Genomic DNA, 23,243 nt, shown 5'->3' with positions numbered 1-23,243 from the left:
CCACAGAATGCAAACCTTATAACGAACATGGCTTGTCATAGTTTTAGGGGTCCATTACATTGAGGAACCAGTATGAATATTGCATATGCATGCATCATCATTTTAATTTTTTTTTTAAAGAAACAAGACACCTTCATTTTCCAAAAACGAATAATCAATGTGTGAGTGTCTTATAACAGACCAGATGTCACAGCATTAGAAGAAGGCTGTTTGCAAGTGTCAGTTTAACTTTGCATCTTCTGGATTGCTGATGACCAACGTGATTAGACTGTGGAGTGAAATAAAAAACAATAATCCTTTGCATTTCCCCTGCATGCCGTGTCTGTCATACGGCCGGAAAGGGAATAAGGTAAAAGCAGCTGCCGTGCAGTTTTCGCCTGGTTATCGCAATTGGTTTTCCACGGGCTGGGTAGGGTAGGAGTGGGGGGGGGATCATCCGACCATCAGACCGCATTCGCCACACCAGCGCACACACACACACCAGCACACACACACACGCACACGCACACACACACCAGCACACTCCCCTCTCAGCACCGGTGATGCATCCCCGCGGCGGCAAGGACACGGGCAACTCCTCGTAAGAGTCCTCTCGACTTTAGGATGGTGCAGAAGTCTCTGAACGGCGGGGTCTACCCAACCCAAGCCGAGGAGAAGAAGCACCGGGTCGGCTTTGTCGGACTGGACCCCGGCGCCCCGGAGTCCGGGAGGGATGCGGCGCTCCTCATTGCGGGCTCGGAGAGCACCAAGCGGAGCAGCATCCTCTGCAGACCGAGGTCCAGCATCTCCGCCGGGAGACCCAGACCGTCGAAGAAAAACGCCAGCTATCGGAAACTGCAGCATTTCCTGTACAACGCGCTCGAGAGACCGCGGGGATGGGCGTTCATCTACCACGCTTACGTGTAAGTGGACGGTCTGGCTAAGCATGTTGATTTTTGGCACCGTGGCCCTTTGGGTTTGGGATTTTCTTTTTTTTTTTTTTGGTTGGGGTGGGGGTCTGCTGTGGCGTTATGCGGGGGTATGTGCCTCGTTTTGCGCTGGTGATGCTCAGATGGCGCACTAAAGGGTTAAGCGTTGTCATGCTGCTTCATACAGATGAAAGAAGATAGGTGTGTGTGTGTGTGTGGGGGGGGGGGGGGGGGTCACTTCACCTGCAGAAGTCCCACTTCAACTCTGAGTGTCTTGCAACTCGTGTTCGTGTCATGTTGGCGACAGGAACCCGTCACGCGGCGGGACGGGGTTCCCGTGTGTTGCGGCAGCGAGTCAGGGTTTCAGCACCGCGGGCCTGTGGACAGCTCCGTGCCGAGTCAGTGCTTCCGCTCATTAACGTTGCAGCCCGGCTCTGGGAGGAGGAGGAGGAGGAGGAGGAGGAGGAGGAGGAGGATGAGAGGGGGGTTCAGGGTACTACAGCCCAGAAAGCTGCGTGTCTGTGAGCTGCTTGGAGTTTGAACATGATCGCTTTGACTCCAGCAATGCTGTCATGAATAATGTAGGTCGGTGACCTCTGGTGAGGTCACCTGGTGAGGTCAGCATGTGGAATGTTTTGAGAAAACTAGCCACATGTTACACATTAAAAAAAGGGGGTATTGTGGCACATTTTGTGATGAACTTCCATAAAGTTTAGGGAAAAAAGACGACCAAACCGAGATATCCACACTTGGACCTGATCTCTTTCAAACTCTATGTCTAAAAATACTGGTAGATAAACACATTTTTTAAGGTTAAAGATGCAGTTCGTTAGCCTCCAAATGTCCTGCTCTCTTCTCCAAAAGAAAAAAAATTGCAATTATTGGTTGGTATTTGCCTTTCAGCCATGCCTGAATCCTTCCTACGGTGATGGTGCGCGCTTGTTAGTGAGAGGCGGAAACGCCACAGCAGTAAGGTTTTCACTGTGCACAGCATATCGACCCCCTATGAGACACACGCACACACGCACACGCACACAGACACACACAGACACAGGCCCAGTACTTTTGAAACATTAACTGAATACTATAACAGCCTGCTAAAACTCCTCCTTTACCCTTCTTGTTTTGATCTTCACTTACCAAGGTGGCTCTGAGAGGTAGTGCTGACTTCATGGCTGACAGCAGTGATTTTCTTTTCTTGGTTATTACAGCATTTAGAGCCAAATTACACCAAGCAGCCCAGGGTAGAACAAGGTCGATAGCATGGTGTGCTGCTTGAATCAGAATCCTATGAAAAGCGTGTTGCGTGTTAGTGTACAACTCGGCCCTTTCCATGCAAAGTTCCCCCTCTGCCATCCAGCTCTCAGGAGAGCATCTGCCTCCATTACGTCTGTTCTGTACATTATTCATAGCCACCGCACTTCATTTAACTTCCAGCCAGCTGATTTATAAAACTATCATGTGCCGACTTCAACAGATATCTCTCCCCTTCCTCATTTGTTCTTCAGCTTTTCTCTGCTCCAGAAAACAACGCCACACCGCTGGCGGCAAGCCTTTCTGTTCGACCGCCGGGTTTCCTTCTGAAATGTTAGGCAGGTGTTTTGTCCCTCGGGCCTGTAGTGCAACATGTGAAAGATCAATGTGTGGAACATGAGCGCCTACATCAAGACTGCTCCCTGTTACGCCGCCTCTCGTCCGTCTCTTTCTCCCTCGACACATCTGGCTGTGTGAGACCAAGGCCTCCCTTACACCTCTTGGGTTCTGTCTCTGCTCCAACATCAGTTAAAGGGGAGAAACTTAGTGGTCCAGAGTCATGGATATTCCTCCAGGAATCACACATATTGTTAAATACAGCATGCTGTGACTGCGTTTGACCTTTCAGAAAGGGGACAGGTGAGGGGGAAAGAAAAGCTTTCTTACAGCAAAGGTTTCATCCAATAGCCTGCTGTCAAATAGTTGTGTGTCTCTGGTCTTTGTTCACACAAATTCTGCGAGGAGGGACAATTTGATAGCTTGCACAAAATAAAAAAAGCCTTTAATTTCCTAGGTTCCTGTCTCCAGCTACAGCTCAGCCCCCTGTACGGATCCATCCAAGAGTCGAACACAGAGAGTTATCTTCTCTAATGTGACTTCACCAGGAGCCTCATTACTGTGTGTCCTCTTGCAGGAAGAACCGGAGGAAATTGAAAGGCCTCCGCAGCTGTGGGATGACAAAAACGTGTCAGTTCTGCACCAAAAGACGAGGAACCACTGGAAAAGACGGCAAAGAGACTCGGGCAAACGATCGATCGGTTGAAAAACCACATGAATGTTCTGTCAAACTTTCCTAAAGTGATTCAGAGGGACCGAACGGGGACACGTTCCAGTTATTCACTATTCTGCTGAGCTGGCCGGCTGAAGATAAACTGGCAAGGGACAGCAGACCGATGCTGGCTGCCAAGCCGCCGAGATGTGATTGTGTGGTCTCTTTTTTTCGGAGAAGAGGTGCTGATGGGAGGTGGACGTTTGAATGCAGAGTCCTGTAGTTGGATTACGGCTAGAAACCGATTGTAATCCCACTGTTGTTTTGATGAAAAGCCCCAGAAAACTCTTTGGATATTTTGATATTTAATACGGTTGTCCCCTCGTGAGGTTGACACATGAATGCACCCTCGCTCACTCTGACACACTGAAGGCCTTTGCTGCTGCAGCCTCACTCGGCCTGCTGTTTGTTGTCGTGAAGGAAAATCCTAATTGAAGTCTGACTCTGACTTTGACTCTTTTCTACATGTGCGCTACTGGTACGCTATGTTTTATCATCACTCTGTTGATTGAGGCTGTGATAAACCCTCGGTGCCTGACCTAGCCAGACAAAGTTAGCGAGCACATACACACAAACCAAGCGCTAAAAGGAGTATGACCTGGACCAAGCGCTAATGTTGCTCCATATCTGCTAAACGTGCTGATAGGCCAGTTTAAGTTCACCTTTAAGGTGATATTATATTGGATGTCTTCGCTCTCGTATCCGCTCTCCCAAGTGACAAAAAAAAGATGACAATAAAAATGAAAATGGCCAATAACATTCCAAATCTACCATTTTAAAGTCTTGACTAGCATGAAATGAAAGGAGGGATCCCCCTCGCGCCCCCAAACCCCTCCATAGTTTTATTTAAAATATGTATGTACCGTATCTGAATCCTAACTCAACATGACAACACAAGGTACTCCTGTGGCACATAAAGGAACACGATGATGGCAGAAAGCTAGCTCACTGTCGTGTCAGTATCTAGACGAGTGCCCCAGAAAGTCATCGGCACCCTCAAACATCCCATGAGGCGCCCGCCGGGTGGACGCCGCAGTGCGAGCACATGGCACTATTGGCACCACATCCCGGCGAAAGAGCCCCCCGTTCCTCATTCGCGCTTCTCTAGTTCGTCGCAGTCTCACTTTAGCGTGACGAGTGTGTCTGGATAGGCAATGTAGAGCTGAGGGGGAGAATCAATGTTTCTCTATCTGCAGCCGAGGAAGAAATGCAGCTTTTCTGCACCCAACAACAGCACCGCTCCTCTTGATTGATCACGTTCTCAGTGATGTCGTCTGGACCTCTGGCAGCACGTGTGTGTGTGTGTGTGTGTGTGTGTGGTGTCTGAATGTTACCTTATTAGTAGTTGAGACATCTATATGTTGAATCAGAAACAACTGTTTATTCTATTATTGGGGCAATAGAACGAAAACCTCTGGTGTTAGTAAAGTGGAAAATAACAAGTCTGAAATGTAACGGTATTAGTTCATTTCAAGTCGGTCAGTTCTTGTAATCTTGTTGACCTTGGAGACAAACATCTCTTTTCCGCGTCAAGATGAAACCCTGCAATTGAAACCTTTTTCTCGATGGCATTCGGGCAACAGAATCCTACACATACAAGTACTGCAGCATTTTAACTACCATTTTAAATGATAAACAACACACTGATGCATTTGAATCAAACGCACTACTGTCTGTAACACTTTGAACACCTTGTAATGTTTGTATACAGACTGCTGTGAAGCACTAATCCAGCTCAGTACATTACTCGTATTAAATAGAAAGGCTTCAGGACAAATATGTACCGCCGTTTTTACAACGAATGATGAGTTTATTTCCCTCTTTCTGTCCTGACGAGACCTCATGCATACGTGTCCCATCTTAGTGTATGCAGAGAGAGAGAGAGAGAGAGAGAGAGGGAGAGAGAGAGAGAGAGGGAGAGAGAGAGAGATGTAGAAGCTAATTGTTCGACTGCTCCGGGTTCTGCCCCCCTCCTTCACCAGTAAGTGTCCTCATTACTGGTACTGATGAGCTTGGCAAGGGCGGGTCGGGAAAGTTGCATAAACCGATGTCCAATTAGACTTTCAGCAAGCCAGCTTCTTTGTCCATAACATTTTCTTCGTGTGGTGACATGTTTAAGGGATGAAAGAGATCTGCAGACGGACAACAAGAGATAACTATCACTGTCGAATCCATGAATTCAAACCAAGAAGTCCTGTTTTACGGATGTGTTTCCAGTGTCGCTGTACATAAGAACCATGTCGGTCTCCAGATGGTGAAATGACAAGTTGGATGTGACAGGTCAAAGGGCTTTCAGTGAGAAGATGTGCAGACTGGGCACACGTCACTTGCACCGTCAATTGATCACCAAAACGGGTGCTCCTGAGAACCAGAGAGGAATATTCGCCAGGAACATCCTTCCTGGCGAATATAGAGGATATATACAGTACATGCCAACTGGTACAAGAGCCCCCTGTCAGGAAAAGAATGCAACTCTGAGTGACCTTGACAGGAGAAAACTAAACCTTGCCTTGCATAATTTAATCTGACAAAATCTTTACTGACTGTAATTCCAATATACCAGAGAAGATTTTCAACAAGTTTACATATGAAACCAACGAGCTGCAGACTGTCCTAAAAGCTGAAGAGCTCACTTTTACCAAGCAAGCACTGACCACTGAGGTCACTGAGGATGTTAAAAAAAAAAAAAACACCCTATAGAAGTCAAAGATAATGACCTGGATGGAGTGTGCTTGGCTTTTTGTTGTCTTTCTGATGAAGAATGATACGAACATGATAAAGAATGAGCTCGTCCGTGCACCTGCTACACATACCATTGATCCCCATCGCTTCATCCTGGTTGGCTGACAGCCAGCGGGCCGCTGCCAAGAGTTTGATAACAGAAACTGCGGCAGCAGAAGAAAGGGAAATGAGATGAGCTGCAGTTCTGGTAAAATACATTTTTAAAAAAACAGGTATCGCAGCAAAGGAATTCAGAGGATTGATGAGGGTCCTTGATGAGGAGGATGGATGAGAGCTTGATGAAGCATGAAGGATCATAAAAGCTTATGATGAACTTGCCTGTCGGGGTAGATCATGTGAAAAATGGCCATATTTATTCTGAAGTTACACCCAAGACTTGAGGACTTTGTGTTGAAAGCGTCCTCGGCAGGGAGGGTCCAGAGGGGAGTCGCCCAGTAGACTAGACCAAGATTACATGCAGCAATGCATCTGGTGTCTTTGTTAGAGAAAAACACGTCTGCTGAACATATCACGCCCAATTCATTAAAGCTGAATCACAGTCTAGATTTCTGCCGTCTGGGAAGGCTTCAAGTCAGAAGTGCCAACCGTGAGGATCTTACTAGAACTTACATTAAGGTTTGCAATGATTTGATGAAAAAGGCCACGTGTGATCCTCGCTGTGAACGCTCGGACAATAGGAAGATGGCGCAGAGAATAATTGTTCTTTACCATAAAGCATGAGCTTGTCCGTCCCTCCTACGCTTCTGAAGCTGCACAGATCAAACAGTCTGATTATTAAAAATGGATGAAATGGGAGCGTAATGGGAAGGTGCCATTGGAATTGACAAACATCCAACTGTGCAGTTCCCCTCAACTCCACGGGGGCCTTCACCTCTTTTTTGTCTTAATGTTTTTTTTCTTTCAGGGAGGAAGACTCTCTGCATTCATCAGCTTTGCTTCAAAGCAGGCAGACAACGTTTATTTCTCAGGGAGTTGGGTGGAGACCAAAATGGAGCCAAGCTAGCGGCACGAGCTGCAAAAGTCGCTAAATCTAGCAAAGAAAGTCCCCAAATCTGTCACACTGACGGCTCATTCTGGATGTTTTTTTTGCTGGAGCACTTGATTTATTGATTTCTGTCGGGATGTAAAGAGAATTTCAGGAACTGTAACAACAAATGTTTTTGAAGAGGATTGCCGAGCCTGGTTTTAAATAAACCGGATTATCTCGCTCGTCTCATACTGTAAACTGGCAAAATGTCGTCACTCTGGTGTAGTGTGTGAGTTAATGTGCGACACCTCGTCCTGTGCTCGGGATGAGAATCTCGCTGACAGTATCTCTCCTGTGATCAATGTTAGTTGCCTCTTTTAACATCCGGCGTTGTCCCAGTATTGGGTTTCACCAGGCGCTCATGCCCTTGGATTCTCTCCAGAAAGACCCTCAGGTCTTCCTCTTCAAATCACGTGTTATGTTGCATCCAGTAGAGTCAGCCTGTCCTCTGGAGGCGTGGCTGCAGATTCAGTTTTTCTTCCAAATTGCAGTCTACTTTAAACCATCCGCCATCCCTTTTCTCTTTAATGAAAAACATCTCTAAAGAAAGGACTGTTTCATTGATCTATGAACATATTTCAACCTGAGATGTTTGGTCTACTGTTCCAGTCTTAACACTTTAATTCATTCGGACTGTAGGAGGTCAATACGTGTGCGTTGCTGCAGTGAGGAGCTGTACAGAGTGACACAGCTCGTGAATACTCTCATTCTGCCGGATAAGAACCGTCTCTCAGCCGATGGTACTTCTTTACTTCTTCCCTCACTCGGTGGTCGGACTTCCTGCACTCCATTAAAAAACAAATTAGATATTTTCAATTGGTTCAAGAAAATCAGAGTCGTGCTGAACACGCGCCTCATGCCGCCTGCTCCCCTGCCTCCATTTCTTCTTTCAGGACTTTTTTTTTCTTCTTCCTCTTCTCTTTTTACTCACCCCAACTGAGCCGCAGCTGTTTCTGCAGTTTGTCTTATTTCCACTAATGAAGGCGCCGCCCAGGTTCTGCGGCTCCCAATTATTCATTCAGTCCCCACCCGTACACCCTCTTAAGCTTGAGAAATGGATTAGCAGATTGGCAATCGCTCTTCATGGTATTTTACCGCATGCATCGCCACAGCTGGATATTAAATCTAATAGAAATACCGCACAGCGTTGGTCCAGCTCTAATGGCTTCTAGCAATGCGCATCTCGAATTTTGCTTGTTTTCCCACTGCTTGTTTTTTAAACCAATGAAGTATCCCTAAAAAATAGCTGTTGATGGAGGTCTGTGGTTCATCCAGATGGACTGGAATGACATAACGCCGATTTGGTTATTCATATATTTTGTATTGTTGCATTCGTAGAACAATAAAGTTGAAGTTGGTTGTGTTTGCGGAAATGCCCAACGAGCCGAAAGCACATGATGGCGTGGCCTAAACTGGCAAGAGCGTTGCAGTTATACCTATACGCTTCTCCAGTCTGCTTCCCTGATGAAGGGGAAACAGGATCAGACCAATGTAGTCAGTGACATATACCTTGGAATAAAATATATCTCCATATATATTTAACAAAAACTGTTTTGGTTCTCCTGTCTCTTCCAGCTTCCTCCTGGTCTTCTCCTGTCTTATACTTTCAGTGTTTGCCACCATCAGAGAGTTCAAAAATAGCTCTGAGAGTGCCTTGTACATCCTGGTAGGTACAATTTAATTTGCTGTAAATCGACACTGCGCATTCGACGTTCCCGTCACGGGGTTAACTCACCGATTCACCTTTGTCCCACAGGAAATTGTGACCATCGTGGTGTTTGGGGTGGAGTACATTGTGAGGATATGGGCTGCTGGCTGCTGCTGTCGGTACAGAGGATGGAGAGGGAGGCTAAAATTTGCCAGAAAGCCTTTCTGTGTCATAGGTAAGAAAAAGCGGGAGGGCGTGAGTCACTTTTCTCGCCTTGCTTCCCTCTCTCTAAAGAACATACCTGTTTTTCACATTCAAATGCTGCAGGGCTTGAAGACGTGAAAAGCACCTTTGTGATGCTTTCTTGTGATTTTCAGGGTTAAAAAATTGAGTGAGAAGTTCGCAGCCGTAGGAGACTCAATTGAAATCTGACACTTCAGAGTGCTTGAAACAACGTTCGCACTCAGCAAAGTGTAGTTAATTCCATCTGATTTGATCAACCATGTCTGACTTCGCCTGCTTCCCGGCGAGCGTGGAGCTCTACGATTGTGTTCTCGCTCTCTTGCTCTCCCCAGACATCATGGTGCTGATCGCCTCGGTGTCCGTGCTGGCCGCCGGATCCCAGGGCAACGTGTTTGCCACCTCGGCCATCAGGAGTCTGAGATTCCTGCAGATCCTGCGCATGCTGCGCATGGACCGCCGCGGAGGCACCTGGAAGCTGCTGGGATCCGTAGTGTACGCCCACAGCAAGGTGCATCTTGCAATGTTTTATTTTTGAGGGGTTTTAGGAAGGGATGAAACACCTTCCTCAATTGTTTAGATCAGAGGTTGAAAACCACTGCCAATGTGCACTGCCGTCAAAATAACTACACTGAATCTTTAGCAGGCGCAGGTTTAAAAAAAGGAAAATTCAGTATTGAATTATCACAAGGTTGGAACTACAATCCTACTTATCCTTTACTGTCTCCACATTGATTTATGTCCACTTCCAGCATCTTCTCAGCAGAATAATTAAAATGTTCTTTGCCCAGAAAAATAAAAGTCCTAATACTGTGTGGCAGCCTGTGTGTTGGCTGAGAGGCGCCCATTCCTCCGCCAACGGAAAGGATGTTTGGTGGCATAAAAAAGATGGGCTGCCATGTGAAGACACACTTTAAACCATGGGAGTTCAAAGTAAAAGTGCTTTATTGTGTACTGTGCTACTTCAGGGGCAAACAGCTTCCAGCGTCTCTTCGGAAAAAAAAAACTCTCATATTTCTTTGCAGTTTCATTTTAATGAGCTTGGAAATAGAATTATGTGTGTGCACTAATAAGCTTTGGATAATGTGGAGCTGTGTGTTTGTGTGTGCTGTGGTGGGAGGGAGAGGCAGAGAGGTCGGCTGAGCAGCATGTGTTGAGGGAAATAAAGACGTTCATGAAGTACTTGTTTTGCCACAGAGGGCACGCGACTCATATAATCATGTCCGATATTATTACAGAGAAGCCATTTCTCTTTGCAAACCAATTTACCGGGGTTATATCACCACTTTGCAAGGCATCATAGATGACACTTTATTACTTTGGATTCCCTGATGTTCATTGTATTGCTTTTCCCTGTAGGAGCTCATCACGGCGTGGTACATAGGCTTCCTGTGTCTCATCCTGGCTTCATTTCTGGTCTACTCTGTGGAAAAGGAGTCCAATGAGGAGTTTGAGACCTATGCTGATGCTCTTTGGTGGGGACTGGTAAGACTTACCCCGAAATTAAAACAAGAGTCCAAAGTATTCATATTGTAGTAAAAGAGAAACCATTGTGTGATGTTATGTTACTTGTTTTATTTCCAGTTTGCTTCCACAAAATCTGTGCATGTACCACACCACTTGAATAACGGGATTCCTTTATTTACTTCAGATCACTCTCACCACCATTGGTTATGGTGATAAGGTGCCCAAGACCTGGAATGGACGCTTGCTGGCAGCCACATTCAGCATGATCGGGGTGGCCTTCTTTGCTCTTCCCGCTGTGAGTATGCAGGGATCGTCAGGGGGGCTTGAGCCCAGTGTTGCCCGTATAAAAGTGGGTCTTCTTTTGTGTTAATTAAGTCTCAATCAATCGTGGTATAAAGCACACACTGATGTGGTCCTGCTGCTCTGCAGAAAGAGTCCAATCACATTAATAGCGTCACGTTTCTCCGTGAAAGATCAACCAGATTGTGTCCTGTAGTGTAGTGGGCATGTCGTGTATTGAAGTGGGTGTGTTGTGCAGTGAAGTGGATTTTTTCACAAATCCACTACATGCATTATAATGATTTGTCCCTGTTAGATTATTTTCTCATTGCACAGCTTCCTCTCTTGCTCGGCCTTCAGCGTGCTGCGTGGCGGCTGAGGATCTGGTCACATTTCACCTCTGTTCCTCTGGTAGACCAGCAGCTTAAACGACATGGAGAGGCCTCCTAGTGGCACGAGCTGCGCGCCGTGCTTGAACAGCTGATTAACTCAGACCGAAGCGCAAGTAGAAAATCCACGGCCCGTCACTGGTGGCCCAGTGTAGCGGGCATGTTGTGGGTGTATTGTGTATGGTGATGACTTTGTCATGTAGGGTGTGTGGTGAAGTCTAGTGGGTGTTTAGTGGGTGTGTGCTGTATTGCGATGAGTGTGTTGTGTGGTGTAGTGGGCGTGTCATATACTGTAGTGGAGTGGGTGTGTCAAGTAGTGTAGTATAGTGTAGAGAGTGTGTAGTGTAGTAGGTGTGTCATGTGGTGTAGTGTAGTGGGCTCATGGGGCGTGCAGTGTAGTGGGCGTGTGGTGTAATGCAGTGGATCTGCTGCTGAGTATCCACAGCTTACTGCACTGCCACCAAGTGGCAGCCCCTCAAAAAGAAAACAATGAATGATGCATTAAAGTGTATTTATTATTATATCAAACAATTGAAGCAGTGAAGAAGGAAGATTAAGTTATTACATGTATGTGTGGTCTTTGGTCCTCAAAAGCTGCCTCAGTGAACCAGGACAATAGAGCTCTGCACCTGGAGCACCTAAACACAATGCAGCCATTGTAATGCTATAAGTTACACCTTTGCTCTTCTTGCAATTAAATGTCTGCTGTGATATAATGGAAAAAGTTGTGCAGCACTTTATATGATAATGTGCATCCAAGCCACCTAATAACTTTTCAGTCTTTTATGATTCCACTCTATAGCCAACCGAAAGCACTCAGCCAGTCTGTTGCATTTCATTCCTCCTCTCTGGTACTTGGACTGTCGAAATAAGCTAAAAGCTTTTTCTGAATCCACAAAAAACTCACACTTTCCCCTTTTCATTTGAAGATTTGAAGATGTTAGACTCAGCAGTAGGCTTTGAGTGAGCAGCTCAGACCTGTTCAGTCGATCACACACCTGAAACAGAAAAGTCGATCGTTGTATCGGCGCTCTGTAAACGGGCAACGGGTTTTTGCCACTTTCGCCAGCATTTGCTGCCACATTTCCACTGCCCTGAAGGCTCTGCAGACCTGTGGAAATCTGTGATATTACATAGGTCTGTTTGTAGGATTTGCTCGCTGCTCTCTGCTCTGGAAGAGCTCCACAAGATGTTGAGGCAGTTGTTGCAATTCCAACTCCTGGCCAGCAGAGGTCAGCAAATGTTACTGATCTCTGAATCTGCACAGGGCATCCTGGGGTCCGGCTTTGCCCTCAAAGTCCAGGAGCAACACAGGCAGAAACACTTTGAGAAGAGGCGTAACCCTGCAGCAGGCCTCATCCAGGTATGTATGTGTGTGTGTGTGTGTGTGTGTGTGTGTGTGTGTGTGTGTGTGTGTGTGTGTGTGTGTGTGTGTGTGTGTGTGTGTGTGTGTGTGTGTGTGTGTGTATATATTCTGTCTTCGGATTTATGCTTTGTACTGTTTTGTACTGTTTTGTATTTCTCCATCCAGGCTATGTGGAGGTTTTATGCCACCAACCTTTCCCGCACAGATCTACTGTACACTTGGGATTTCTACGAGCAGACTGTAGCTGTCCCAATGTACAGGTGCGCCATCAAACTCTCCGCTTAGGGCCGTGCACGATTTACCCATTCGATAAATGCAACTGTTTTCCCATATCACATTCTGCCATCTCTCCTAGAAATGGGAAGCCGAGTAGAAACCCTGCAGGGCGTCCTCGTCTCATTGCATTGCAAACTCCCTCGTTGAATCAGATGCTACTGTCTGTCTGAAGAATCACACGCTGGTGTTGCTTTTCCCTTTCTGCTTTCATAAGGGTCATTTTACAGTGGATGAGGCGGGCGTATTGGCAGGGACACCGGCGGCTCTTTAAAATGCTCTTCAAAAGCTTCCAGCGGCTACTTTGTAAAATCAAGCAGACATTCATCAGTCCAACTGTTTGAATCAGCAAATAAGCTGCCCGCTCTTGACTTTCATTGGCGCAGATTTTTGCCTTTTCGATGCAACTGTCCTATCTATATCCTATGTCCTATCTATACAAAGCAACTGTCCTATGAATATAGGAAGGTTGCTTTGTGATTTATAGTTGTAACGCATCGCCTGGAAGTAGAACACTCGTCTTCCTCATCTTGGAACGGCTTCATGTCCGGTTTCATTCCAGTAGTAATTTGAGGGGAAAAGTGATGACCAGCAGAATAGATGACTGCCAAACTAAATGGAATTAGCTTTCAAGTGCCTGGCGGCACACTCTGACCTTCCAACACTGACTTGGTGAAAGTGACTTGACAGAAATGCTGTTTGTCTTTTTCCAGACTTATTCCACCCCTGAATCAGCTGGACCTGCTGAGGAATCTGAAGGGCAAGTCATTCAGGTATTAACATGACGCAGGCAAAACGGATGATGCTGATAATGATGATGATCTCATGAGGATGATGATGATGATGATGATCTCATGAGGATGCGTTTGGGATGCTCGTAGTTGGAGATAATAAATGTTACAAGTGAAGCAAAAATCTCAGAATAGAAAAGACAGATTTTAAAAAAAAGAAACATCGTTTGAAATCCATACCAAAGCTACACTAATCAATATGGTCCCAATTATTAGGACGTTATAATAACATTAAGACTTGAATTTGGAGGGGACAAAAATATTTCAAAGCTAATTAACAGTTGCTTTCTGCTGCCCCCAAGTGGCCAAAAAAGAAAAAAAAATATGATCCCAATTATTAACAGGCAATAATAATGGCACTAAGTCACAGTGAAACTGGTGAAAGACCGAAATATCTAAAAGATAATCAACAGCTTGTTTCTACTGCCCCCAAATGGCCAAAAAGGTTATTGCAGGTTCAAATAGGTTTTTGTTACATACACATCCATATCTATCGAGTTAAGTCCCCTTTTTGGATTACATCATTGCTTTGCCTCCTCCCGGATATTATTTGAATTTGCAGCACAGCACAGCTTTTACCATCCAGCTGCATGACTCAGCATCGAGCATCTTGGGAGCTCGACAACGCGTTGATTACGACAATACAGTGTAACAACATGGCCGACTGGCACGGTGTCACAGCTGGTGTCCTCTCTCCTCACAGGAAGGACTCTCAAATGGAGATCTCACCCAGGTCTGTGATCTGATCGGTTCTCATCTCTCTTCACCTCCCCGTTGGCTTCTCTTCAAATCTGCTCTTAGCTGCTGCTGAGGCACTCTTCTTGGAGGAGTGTGTGTGTGTGTCTGTGTGTGTGTGTGTGTGTGTGTGTGTGAGAAGCACCTCCTTCAAGAACGGTCATGCTGCATTTGCTCACATGGTGCTCACAGAGCAGCTGACGTTGGCCTCCCACCCGCTCCCTGAAGCCTCCGCCCAGTGATCTGCTCTGTGACGCTCTAGCTTCCAGCACCACCTCGGGGGGGGGCGAAGCGATTCGGAACACTTAACGAGCTTCGCTTGATTTGGATCACATTGTTTTTTCGAGCCAAAGAAACGGGTGTAATTCTCGACAATGTGGCTTTGTGACCCATTTGCATATTTTCGTTTCCATTTATTTTTCAACAAAACTTCATGAGAAAAATACTAGTGGGCACTTCAAATCATTTCACCTCATTTATGATATGCGCCTGGTTGCAAATTAATGAAAGTGTAACTTGCATCACAATATGGCACACACTGCTGTTTTGTGACTGTATCCACTGCTACTTTATCTGTTTGTGTCTCCTCTACTGCCCGCCACTCCAGTAGTGAACATGCACACAAAGACAGACTTTGCGGGTGCTGTCCGAGAACTATTAGGTATAGTGTGCACTGCAAGTCTGTGTGTGTCCTTTCCTTCCTACCTCTGTTCCTCTCCCTCATTAATTAAACACAAGGAAAGGTAGAGGAATCCCAGGGAAAGGAGGTGTTTTGAATCGTATCTCACTTAGTGAACAAAAGATTCTGACATGGCTTTATATGTAGTGCAGTTGTGTCGATGATGTCGACACGAAAGCGCTAATTTACTCACATCTTTGACGTTTCTCTCTGGAAAATAGATATACATCCTTGTTTATCGCCCTGTCACAGTCGATTTATGGTTTCAGTTTAGTAATGACTCCATGCTGTTGATTTGCTTGCTGCCTTTTTCCTTTGTTTCCTTCCTAATCAGCACTTCTGTTCAGCAGGCGAGGTGCATACCGCCGAATGCGCTTCCTTTGACCGATTCCCGCGTATCATTACGATGGTGAATTACATTGCACGATTTGTGTTCATTTTTTTTTTGCATACAGTCTCTTCCTTTTTGAGGCGCGCGCTGTCACTCTGCTTCCCGTGCATGCTTGCTCGTAGCTCCCTGCTGCTTGCCCGACCCACCGAATGCTCCACTAAGTTGGTATGTGGCCGTGGCTCCTTCTGCTGTAGGACATTGCCCTTTTTGAGTTTCCGCTGAGGTAAGACTCACTATCACACCAATGCTGAATTCGTCAAATTCCCAAGATTACTCTCGGCAACACAGCAGTAGGATGAAGGCATTTAGTTACAGATAGCTGTGTGCCTACATTTAAATGTAGAAAAAAACACAACTAAATTGATTACATTTCCCCCCCCCTTCAAGCCGGAAGGCCAGCCTGAAGGACAAGGTGTTCCCCAGTCCCTCCAAGGCTCCCATGGCCAAGGTGAAAGTCCATTCCCCGGGGCCGGAGGACGGGGCCGAGGCGAGTCCCAGCAAAGTCGCCAAGAGCTGGAGCTTCAGCGAGAAGAATCGACCGCCAAAGCACTCCTTCAGGTCCAGGGGCAGCGCCTCGCGGCAAAACTCTGAGGGTGAGGGAGCGCCACACAGTGCAGCAGAAAGAGTGCGAAAGACAGTACCGCGACGTCTTGTCTTCGGAATAGCGGTTTTCCAAACAGTCGCAGTCCAATGAGTGATCTACTTGATGAATAATTGCATTCACGTCAAGGTGGAAAGTCTCCCAGACAGCATTCGATCCTTCCCGAAACACTTTAAACACTTTGCAACTGTTTAAAGGAATAGCTCTGCATTTTCTCTGGGGGAAAGCGGATAGATAGAGCTCTCCAGCTGTGTGTTTTTAGAAGGCGGAGTGTATGGCACTTAATTGATTTGCAATTAAGCCTATCTTATCTCATTGTGCCAACTGTTGCTATATGCCGTGATTCCTCCAGTATGCATTCAAACATACGAGGAAGGCGCGCCAAAGCCCACGTTCCAACATTGTGCCGGGGAGACAGAGGTCCGTTGGTCACCGGACAGCAACACCCAGATGTTGGTGTCCAGCCATCACTCGTTGCTCGACAGCCCAACCGCATCCGCATGTCATCCAGGGCCACCGCGTCGCCGTCGATAAACAGACATCTCTACGTCGCCGTTTCTTGGCCTTTTTATCAAACTACTTGAACCGATTCTCATTGGTTGTTGTTTCTGTTCTTCCGCTTCATGGCATGTTAAAGTGCAGGAGGGAGACTTTAGCCTGAAGAGTTGTCAGACAAGTCTCCATGACCTGTCTTCACTTAGACTGCGACGCACTCTGTGAAGCCCACAGCTGTGCATTCTTGAACATGCGTTCCACACTTTACAATCTGTGCAGGTTGGTATGTGTACATGTCGGAGCAGAGAGAGACCGGCCTTTTCAAACATGAACCAGAAATCATTCCGTGTCCTTCACTTGTTCCATGTTTGGAATCGATTTGTCTGCCATGGTCATCCTGTTACACTCCATAACAAATCTTTCCCCATGTCTCTCCTCTCTCCTCTCTCTTCGCAGCAATTGAAGGTTTAATAAGTAAGACATTGGGATATTGTCTTGGTTGGCTTTTATGGGGGAAATACTCAAAATAAAAAGTCAGCTACACCGGTCTGAGAAGCCTGCATGTTGAAATCTGCTGGGATTTGTTCACTTGACATGAACCTTTTGTAACTTAGATGTTCCTACTCAACGATGACTGAAGACTGAAGCATGATACTAGCTGAGAACGAGCATGTATGAATATTAGGATTCCCAATAAAGATGATGATAGTATTTATCTACATTGATGTCAGGCTGAGTCGACTGTGGGTTCAAGTCAAGTGGTGCCGAGATAATCCCAAAATTGACCAAGAGACCAAAATGCCCCAAAGGCCCGCTTTATGTTGCATGAAGAGACCTCTCACTTTCCCTGCCAGAAACTCTTCCAATTTCTATTAGACGGCGATTAGGCCTTGACTCCTTTTGCCTGTATGCAATACGTTTCAAAATCCATAGATTACAACGCTAATCTAGACTGTAATTGGTGGTGGGAAGCGAGCACTTGTCATTAAAGGGTTCGGTAAAGCTTTTCCCATCAGCACTATCCTTCAATTCTGCACCAAGTTCTTTTATTTTTTCTTTCTCCGTTGTTCCGCAAAGCCTGCTCACCACACTCACAAACTAACTGGCTAACTGGCTTGAAACCAACTTGGTAATTGAATTTTGCACCTCTGTAAAGCTAAAAGCAACAGCTCCTGCTTTGCTTCTGCTGCGGACGCTGGGCGTGTGGAAGCAGATTTAATATGCTCTAAGAGTGCTCTTGTCTTTGCTCTATAGAGGCGAGCCTCCCAGGAGAGGAAATAGGCGATGATAAGAGCTGCCACTGTGAGTTCCTCACTCAAGAACTACCACCAGGCCTGAGGGTGTCAATAAGGGCAATCTGGTAAGAGTTCATTTTCTCACCCAGTTTGAATGGTTCTGCAATGTTTACTTTGGGACTTATGCTTTGCGGTCATGCCTATCATCAATGGTGCATACTTTATTAGCTGTTGTAGTGTACCAGGATAGCTTTGCATTTTTTCTTCTGTTTTGACCATCATTCGTCCGAAATAATAACATTGTTCTTAAGTTTACTGGTGAGATCTGGGAACGTGGTGACATCGCTCAAAAGAATGATGGGGCAAGAAGTCAAGACAATCAAACAGCTTTATAATTAAAGTCCAGGGCAGGTCAACTTATCCGGAAGAGACAATTCAAGTAATTGATCAAACACTCAGTTTGATGTTCTGGTTCAACTTCGACCTTGTAACTCTCACTTTTTGTTTCCACTCAAATGAAGTTGGACTTTGTTGTTGTGTTTGGTCCCATGTACCATTTTTATAACCGACAGAGAGAATGACCAGATTTATGACAACAAGTCGGAGCGTGACGGTTCATTCTTGACCTTTGACAAAGCAGTTTGACAAAATAATCTTAACTCCGGGTCCACTGACTTTTTCCTGAACACTCGATCGTATCAAACATGCTTAGGGGGTGGAGTTTTCTTAGTTGCTGTGGGGTGGCTTGTGAATGTATAGGAGATAATCTGCTGCTGAAGACCGTGAGATGTGGTGGAAAGCTCTGGAAAAAGCTCTGGGCCTGAGGTTGAGATCATTTAGTAAAACTGTCAAAGTCATAATAAATCATGCCATAAAAAAAGAACAGTTTTCCGCATTGACTGTTTCAAATTGTTATGAGAAGCCTTTTTGACATGTCGCAGTAGGAAAAGGTATAAATAAAAAGATAGGAATGAAAGCTGAATCCCATTTAGCCGCTTCAGTTTGAAGGTTGCGGTGCACGTGCATGCTGGTTTGTGTCTTACTGGGACACCTGGTCATTCGTTTTATTCGTAACGCCTGTGCTCCCTCATGCCTAAAACAACAATGTGTCCTCCCTCAGCATCATGAAGTTTCTGGTGTCAAAGCGGAGGTTCAAAGAGAGCCTGCGGCCTTATGACGTCATGGATGTGATCGAGCAGTACTCGGCAGGTCACCTGGACATGCTGTCTCGCATCAAGAACCTGCAGTCCAGGCAAGTGAGCGTTGGCTATCCGGTCCATTGCAGTTTAAATCTGACCCGCGCTCGTTTCCAGGTCGTCTCAGAGTGAACAGCAGCCCCGTTCCCCGTGAGTCTAAATGTCAGGCTGGACATGGAGGACGCTTCTTCAGCTCATTCGTTTCCGTTCCACAATCAGTTTGAACTCGGTGTAACAGCAAAGATGTGATTCAGTAATTCTGTGTTTTCGCTGGATACAAACATGTCGTGACACACAAGTCATTGATTCGCCTGTTCCATTTTGTCCAACGACATGTGTTGTATTCAGATCCCGGTGTTGTGTGTGTGTGTGTGTAACATTTCTTTATTCACTCCTTCAGCTTGGTCACAAAATCATTTTAGATCCAACATTGATGTATAATCGTATTGTTTGAGCCTCCCGCGGGTTAGCTCCTCACATTTTGATCCCTCTGAAGGTCTAACCTGTAGAATGAATATATTCCAACAGTGAAATACATGCACTCTTCACCCGACGAAGCAAGTCAGACTCACCGTTTGTCTTGTGTTTGTGGAATATATTGACACGTGTTCTCCATAGCCGATGTGATTCCCGACGTTGCTTCACTTTGCATTGCGCTCATATCGTCTCTGTGTGCCTTGCCAGGATAGATATGATTGTGGGGCCCCCTCCCCCTTCAACACCTCGCCATAAGAAGTCCACTGAAGGCCCTAGGTTAGGTTAATAGACTGCACCCCTAGAATGACCTTTTTAACAGCATTATTCTCTTTACACCACAGCCCAAATATTGGAGCAGTTACATGCTACCTTATTATTTTGATCGACAGAACCCCTTTTGAGTTCAAGCCACTGGACCTGTCTCATTTAGCCAGATGACACATGCTGAGATACAGTTTCACATTTTCATACGAAACAGCATCAAGACAGGAGTGCAAGATTCGGAGGATGTTGCGCAGCCGCTTTAGCTGTTATGTCACGTTAGCTCAAATGCTGTCAAAGGAAAGGCCGACAACAACAAAAAAAGGCGAGGCATCCCGCCGCTTTCCTGAGCCATGTCACGTGGCCCCACTCAACAGGGGTTTGACAGCACTAGATGCTTGCTCTCACATTGGAGAGACAGAAGGACAGCTCCCCCAGCAGGATGCAATGGAAATGAAGCATGAAGCGCAACAAAAGCATGCCAAGTGATGCATTTTGGCCCAGAGACCAAATATCCCCCCTCTGGTCACTTCTTTGTCTCATTAAAGACCGCCTGATCTCATGATGCATGCATCCACACCGTCAACCTGAAATCGTTACTTTCTCACGGAAACGTAGGCCGCCATTCATTCATTCATTCATTCCAAACATACTTGTGCCTTGATGAGTATCGTCGACATGCTTCCTTTCTCTAATTTTCATGAAGCGGTATTTCACCATCATTCGTGGCATCATGAACTTCTTCAGTTGAAACACATGTGGCAGAACGCAGTGTTTGTTTTTAATCTCAGATCTACATTTTCTCTAAATGCTAGAGTTGACCAGATAGTTGGTAAAGGTCCTAAAGCCGAGGGAGAAACTTCCGATGACCCGAGCATGATGGGACGTCTGGTCAAAGTGGAAAAGCAGGTATGAAAGTTTCCTCAATGGGTATCCAACCGCAGCACGGGTCGGGCCACATTTTGGGAACACTGTTTCTACAACGTGTGTGTTTTTCTTTCTCCCTGCAGGTGATCTGCATGGACAGGAAACTGGATTTCCTGGTCAACGTGTATGTGCAGCGCATGCGCATCCCTCGTTCCGAAACCGAGGCCTTTTTCAACTCCAAGGAGCCGTATCCGGCCCCGCCTTACCACAGCCCGGAGGAGTGCAAGCTGGAGACGGAGGGCGAGGAGGAGGTGAAGGAGGAGAAGGAGTTGCAGACGTGCTCGGCGGCAGCTGTTCCATTCTCGGACGGGTCTGTGGAGACGAAAGATCCTTTGCTGGGTCGGTACGTGTCCAGATCGGTGGGCACCCCCTCTGGCAGCCACAGCCGCCCCTCTACCTCCTGGCAGCACCAGCGGCAGCACCCGCTCAGCCAGCCCGCCTGGAACAGCAGCGTGGCCAACACCCCCTCGCCGGTCGGCTGCAGCGGCGATCACTCGCCCACCCTGTTCCGCCTCCCGCCGCCGCCTGCTCCGGTCCACGACCGGCCCTCCTCCGGCACTGGCGTCAGCGGCAGAGAGAGCGGCTCCCGGAGCAGGAGGCGCCACAGGAGACGTCAGCAGGACACTGCCGCCGTGGAGAGCGACACGTCCCTCTCCATCCCGTCTGTCGACCACGAGGAGCTGGAGCGCTCCTTCAGCGGCTTCAGCATCTCCCAGGCCAAGGAGGACTTCTTTGGGCCCTCTTTCTTCGCGGGCTCTGGACCCGGACCAGGGATTGAGGCCGCAGCCGGACCTTCACTCTGTGCCAGGGTCAGACCCTTCATAGCAGAGGGGGAATCAGACACAGACTCTGACCTCTACGCTCCCTCACCTCTGTCCTTCACCGGGGAGGTGCCATGTGCAGACCGGGCATGGCCAGGACTAAAGTAGGCCACCGGGAGACCAATCAGGAGCCCACTGACCAACTGTTGCTGCTGACGACGCTATTACAGGCTATTTTAGGTTAAGTGAAAGGGTTTATTACGGAGGATGGTAAAAATATGTACTTATACGAACAAAAGAGTCGTCCTTTATAACTTTTTTGTTTTGTTTGTGGTCCAACACTTCACATGCAATGCTTTATTACAGTTGCGTTGCCTTCCATCGAGAACTTGGTTAATCAAAAAAATAGCTGTTTAGGGACGTTTCTTTCTCACTTGGGGGACATCTACTGTATGTTGTGTGTACTTGTTGTAAAAGGTGCGTGAAAGTACAGATGTGTGATAGTGATTCACGACACTTTTTCATTTGGCGCTGAACTTAAACGGGGACACAGAGCTGAATGAAACATAAGGGAGAAAATCACTTTCTTTCATGAATAGCGAGAGCATTTCAGGACTAACTCTGTTTCACCGACCACTTCAACTTTAAAAATAAAGTAGGAGTTAGGGAGGCAAGAACGTTTCAGTCTCACGACACACAGTTAGGATAGTGTCTTGATATAACTTCTATATGAATGACTTAAGGTGTTTCTAAAACCTTAGCTATGATAATCAATTAGATTCTTGCAGAGAGAAAAAAGAAGTAATATGCTTGCTTTTCAGCATCGTTAATTCAGCCTGGTGTTCACAAAGTATTGCAGATACTTCCCCGTCAATGAACCAGTGAACCTGCTGCATGGCATGTTAAATGGTTGATTTAATGGACCGCGTTATAAGCTGGCCACAAAACCAAAAAGACGAAAAGTCAACCGACAAATTCCACGAGTGTTTCTCTTCTATACAAACAAACAAAGAGGTGAACGCAACATGAAAATGTGTGTGCATGCCCAGTTTCAAGCTTTTTTTAATGGGGCTTCAATTGAGTTCCAATTATGTATATGCTGCCCGAGCTTGCTAACTTAAACATTTTTTTCAGGGCAAATATGCCCACAAATTATGTCCACGCAAGGCAGATGTTTAATGCCACATATGGAAACAAAAATGGACATCAACTCCTATATTTTATATTGTTATTGCACAACATGCAGTTGTTGGCCTGAGTAAATCTAATGGGACACTTGGTACTCGGACCTGAAGGTATGGTCTGTTAGAGTCTCTGCTGCTGTGTCCGTCCTGCACTAAATGAGGGAAACGCAATAAAAAGCAAGCAGGGCAATCTAGAACCAACATCATCACGGCCTTATTTTTCACACCACCATCCATTTTTTTGTAAGTTAATAAACAAACGTTGTAAAACATTTCATAAAAATAGTGCAAATGCATTGCCAAGTGTTATAGCGGAGGCTCTGTGGCTTGAGGGCAGTTCAGTTTTAACCACTGATAATGCTAAAAGCATGGGATTGGGACATCTCAAGCATGATCAGTTCTTGTTACATTAAAACTAACCTGAGTCGTAGCAAATTGGACATTCTTCAACATTTTAACACTTGCACTGAAAACATCATTTCGTAGAGACTGTTTTCAAACAAGATACACAATCCATGTATTTGTTCTTTTCAGAAAAGAAGAAACCAAACTGCTGGCATGTTTTCTACAACCCAAAGAAAGGAACTGTAGGGTTTTACACGATACAGTAGCTCTTAGTTCAACACTATCATGCAACTGCACCGTTTTCTTCTTCAGTAATAAAACTTTGTACACCACTGAACATCATCTCGTTGGTCTCTGTCAATGCAGCAATACAGGGACATGTTGCTGAAGTGTGTCAGCCGTGTGGTGTAACAGTGGCAACGTATCAGTAGATGGCAATCAAGAGCTTCAGAGTGGGTTCTGATCCCAGTGAAACATATTGGAGAACAGCTGAGGAAAAAGATGGATGATAGACAGATCCGTTA

General features: G+C 46.1%; 1 protein-coding gene across 3 annotated transcripts; it reads left to right on the top strand.

The window, feature by feature from the left end:
• The first annotated feature begins 447 nt into the window (after positions 1 to 447).
• Positions 448 to 23,042, top strand: LOC137800333 (potassium voltage-gated channel subfamily KQT member 2-like). Of its 3 annotated transcripts, XM_068597491.1 has the most exons (17): positions 448 to 902; positions 8,555 to 8,645; positions 8,736 to 8,862; positions 9,203 to 9,378; positions 10,227 to 10,352; positions 10,519 to 10,629; positions 12,270 to 12,365; positions 12,534 to 12,628; positions 13,355 to 13,414; positions 14,136 to 14,165; positions 14,775 to 14,828; positions 15,625 to 15,830; positions 16,790 to 16,807; positions 17,588 to 17,693; positions 18,689 to 18,820; positions 20,318 to 20,411; positions 20,513 to 23,042. In XM_068597491.1, exons 1-17 carry the CDS (start codon positions 604 to 606, stop codon positions 21,356 to 21,358), a joined length of 2,667 nt encoding a protein of 888 aa, XP_068453592.1. In that variant the 5' UTR covers positions 448 to 603; the 3' UTR covers positions 21,359 to 23,042. The 3 variants fall into 3 exon arrangements, with proteins under 3 accessions (XP_068453592.1, XP_068453593.1, XP_068453594.1); XM_068597492.1 differs by lacking the exon at positions 14,775 to 14,828; XM_068597493.1 differs by lacking the exons at positions 14,775 to 14,828; positions 16,790 to 16,807.
• The last annotated feature ends 201 nt before the right edge of the window (positions 23,043 to 23,243 follow it).

This window comes from Clinocottus analis, unplaced genomic scaffold (assembly GCF_023055335.1).
Source record: "Clinocottus analis isolate CAN_PGR_092001 unplaced genomic scaffold, fCliAna1.0.p SCAF_4, whole genome shotgun sequence".
NCBI classification, from domain to species: domain Eukaryota; kingdom Metazoa; phylum Chordata; class Actinopteri; order Perciformes; family Cottidae; genus Clinocottus; species Clinocottus analis.
This window is presented reverse-complemented; position numbering and strand designations above follow the sequence as displayed.

Excerpts from the sequence above, each read along its gene's own strand:
- LOC137800333 (XM_068597491.1), top strand. The coding sequence starts at position 604 with ATGGTGCAGAAGTCTCTGAACGGCGGGGTCTACCCAACCCAAGCCGAG. Across the intron at positions 13,415-14,135 it reads CTGAAGGGCAAGTCATTCAG|GAAGGACTCTCAAATGGAGA; the intron begins GTATTAACATGA and ends CTCTCCTCACAG. Across the intron at positions 14,166-14,774 it reads CAAATGGAGATCTCACCCAG|TAGTGAACATGCACACAAAG; the intron begins GTCTGTGATCTG and ends CCGCCACTCCAG.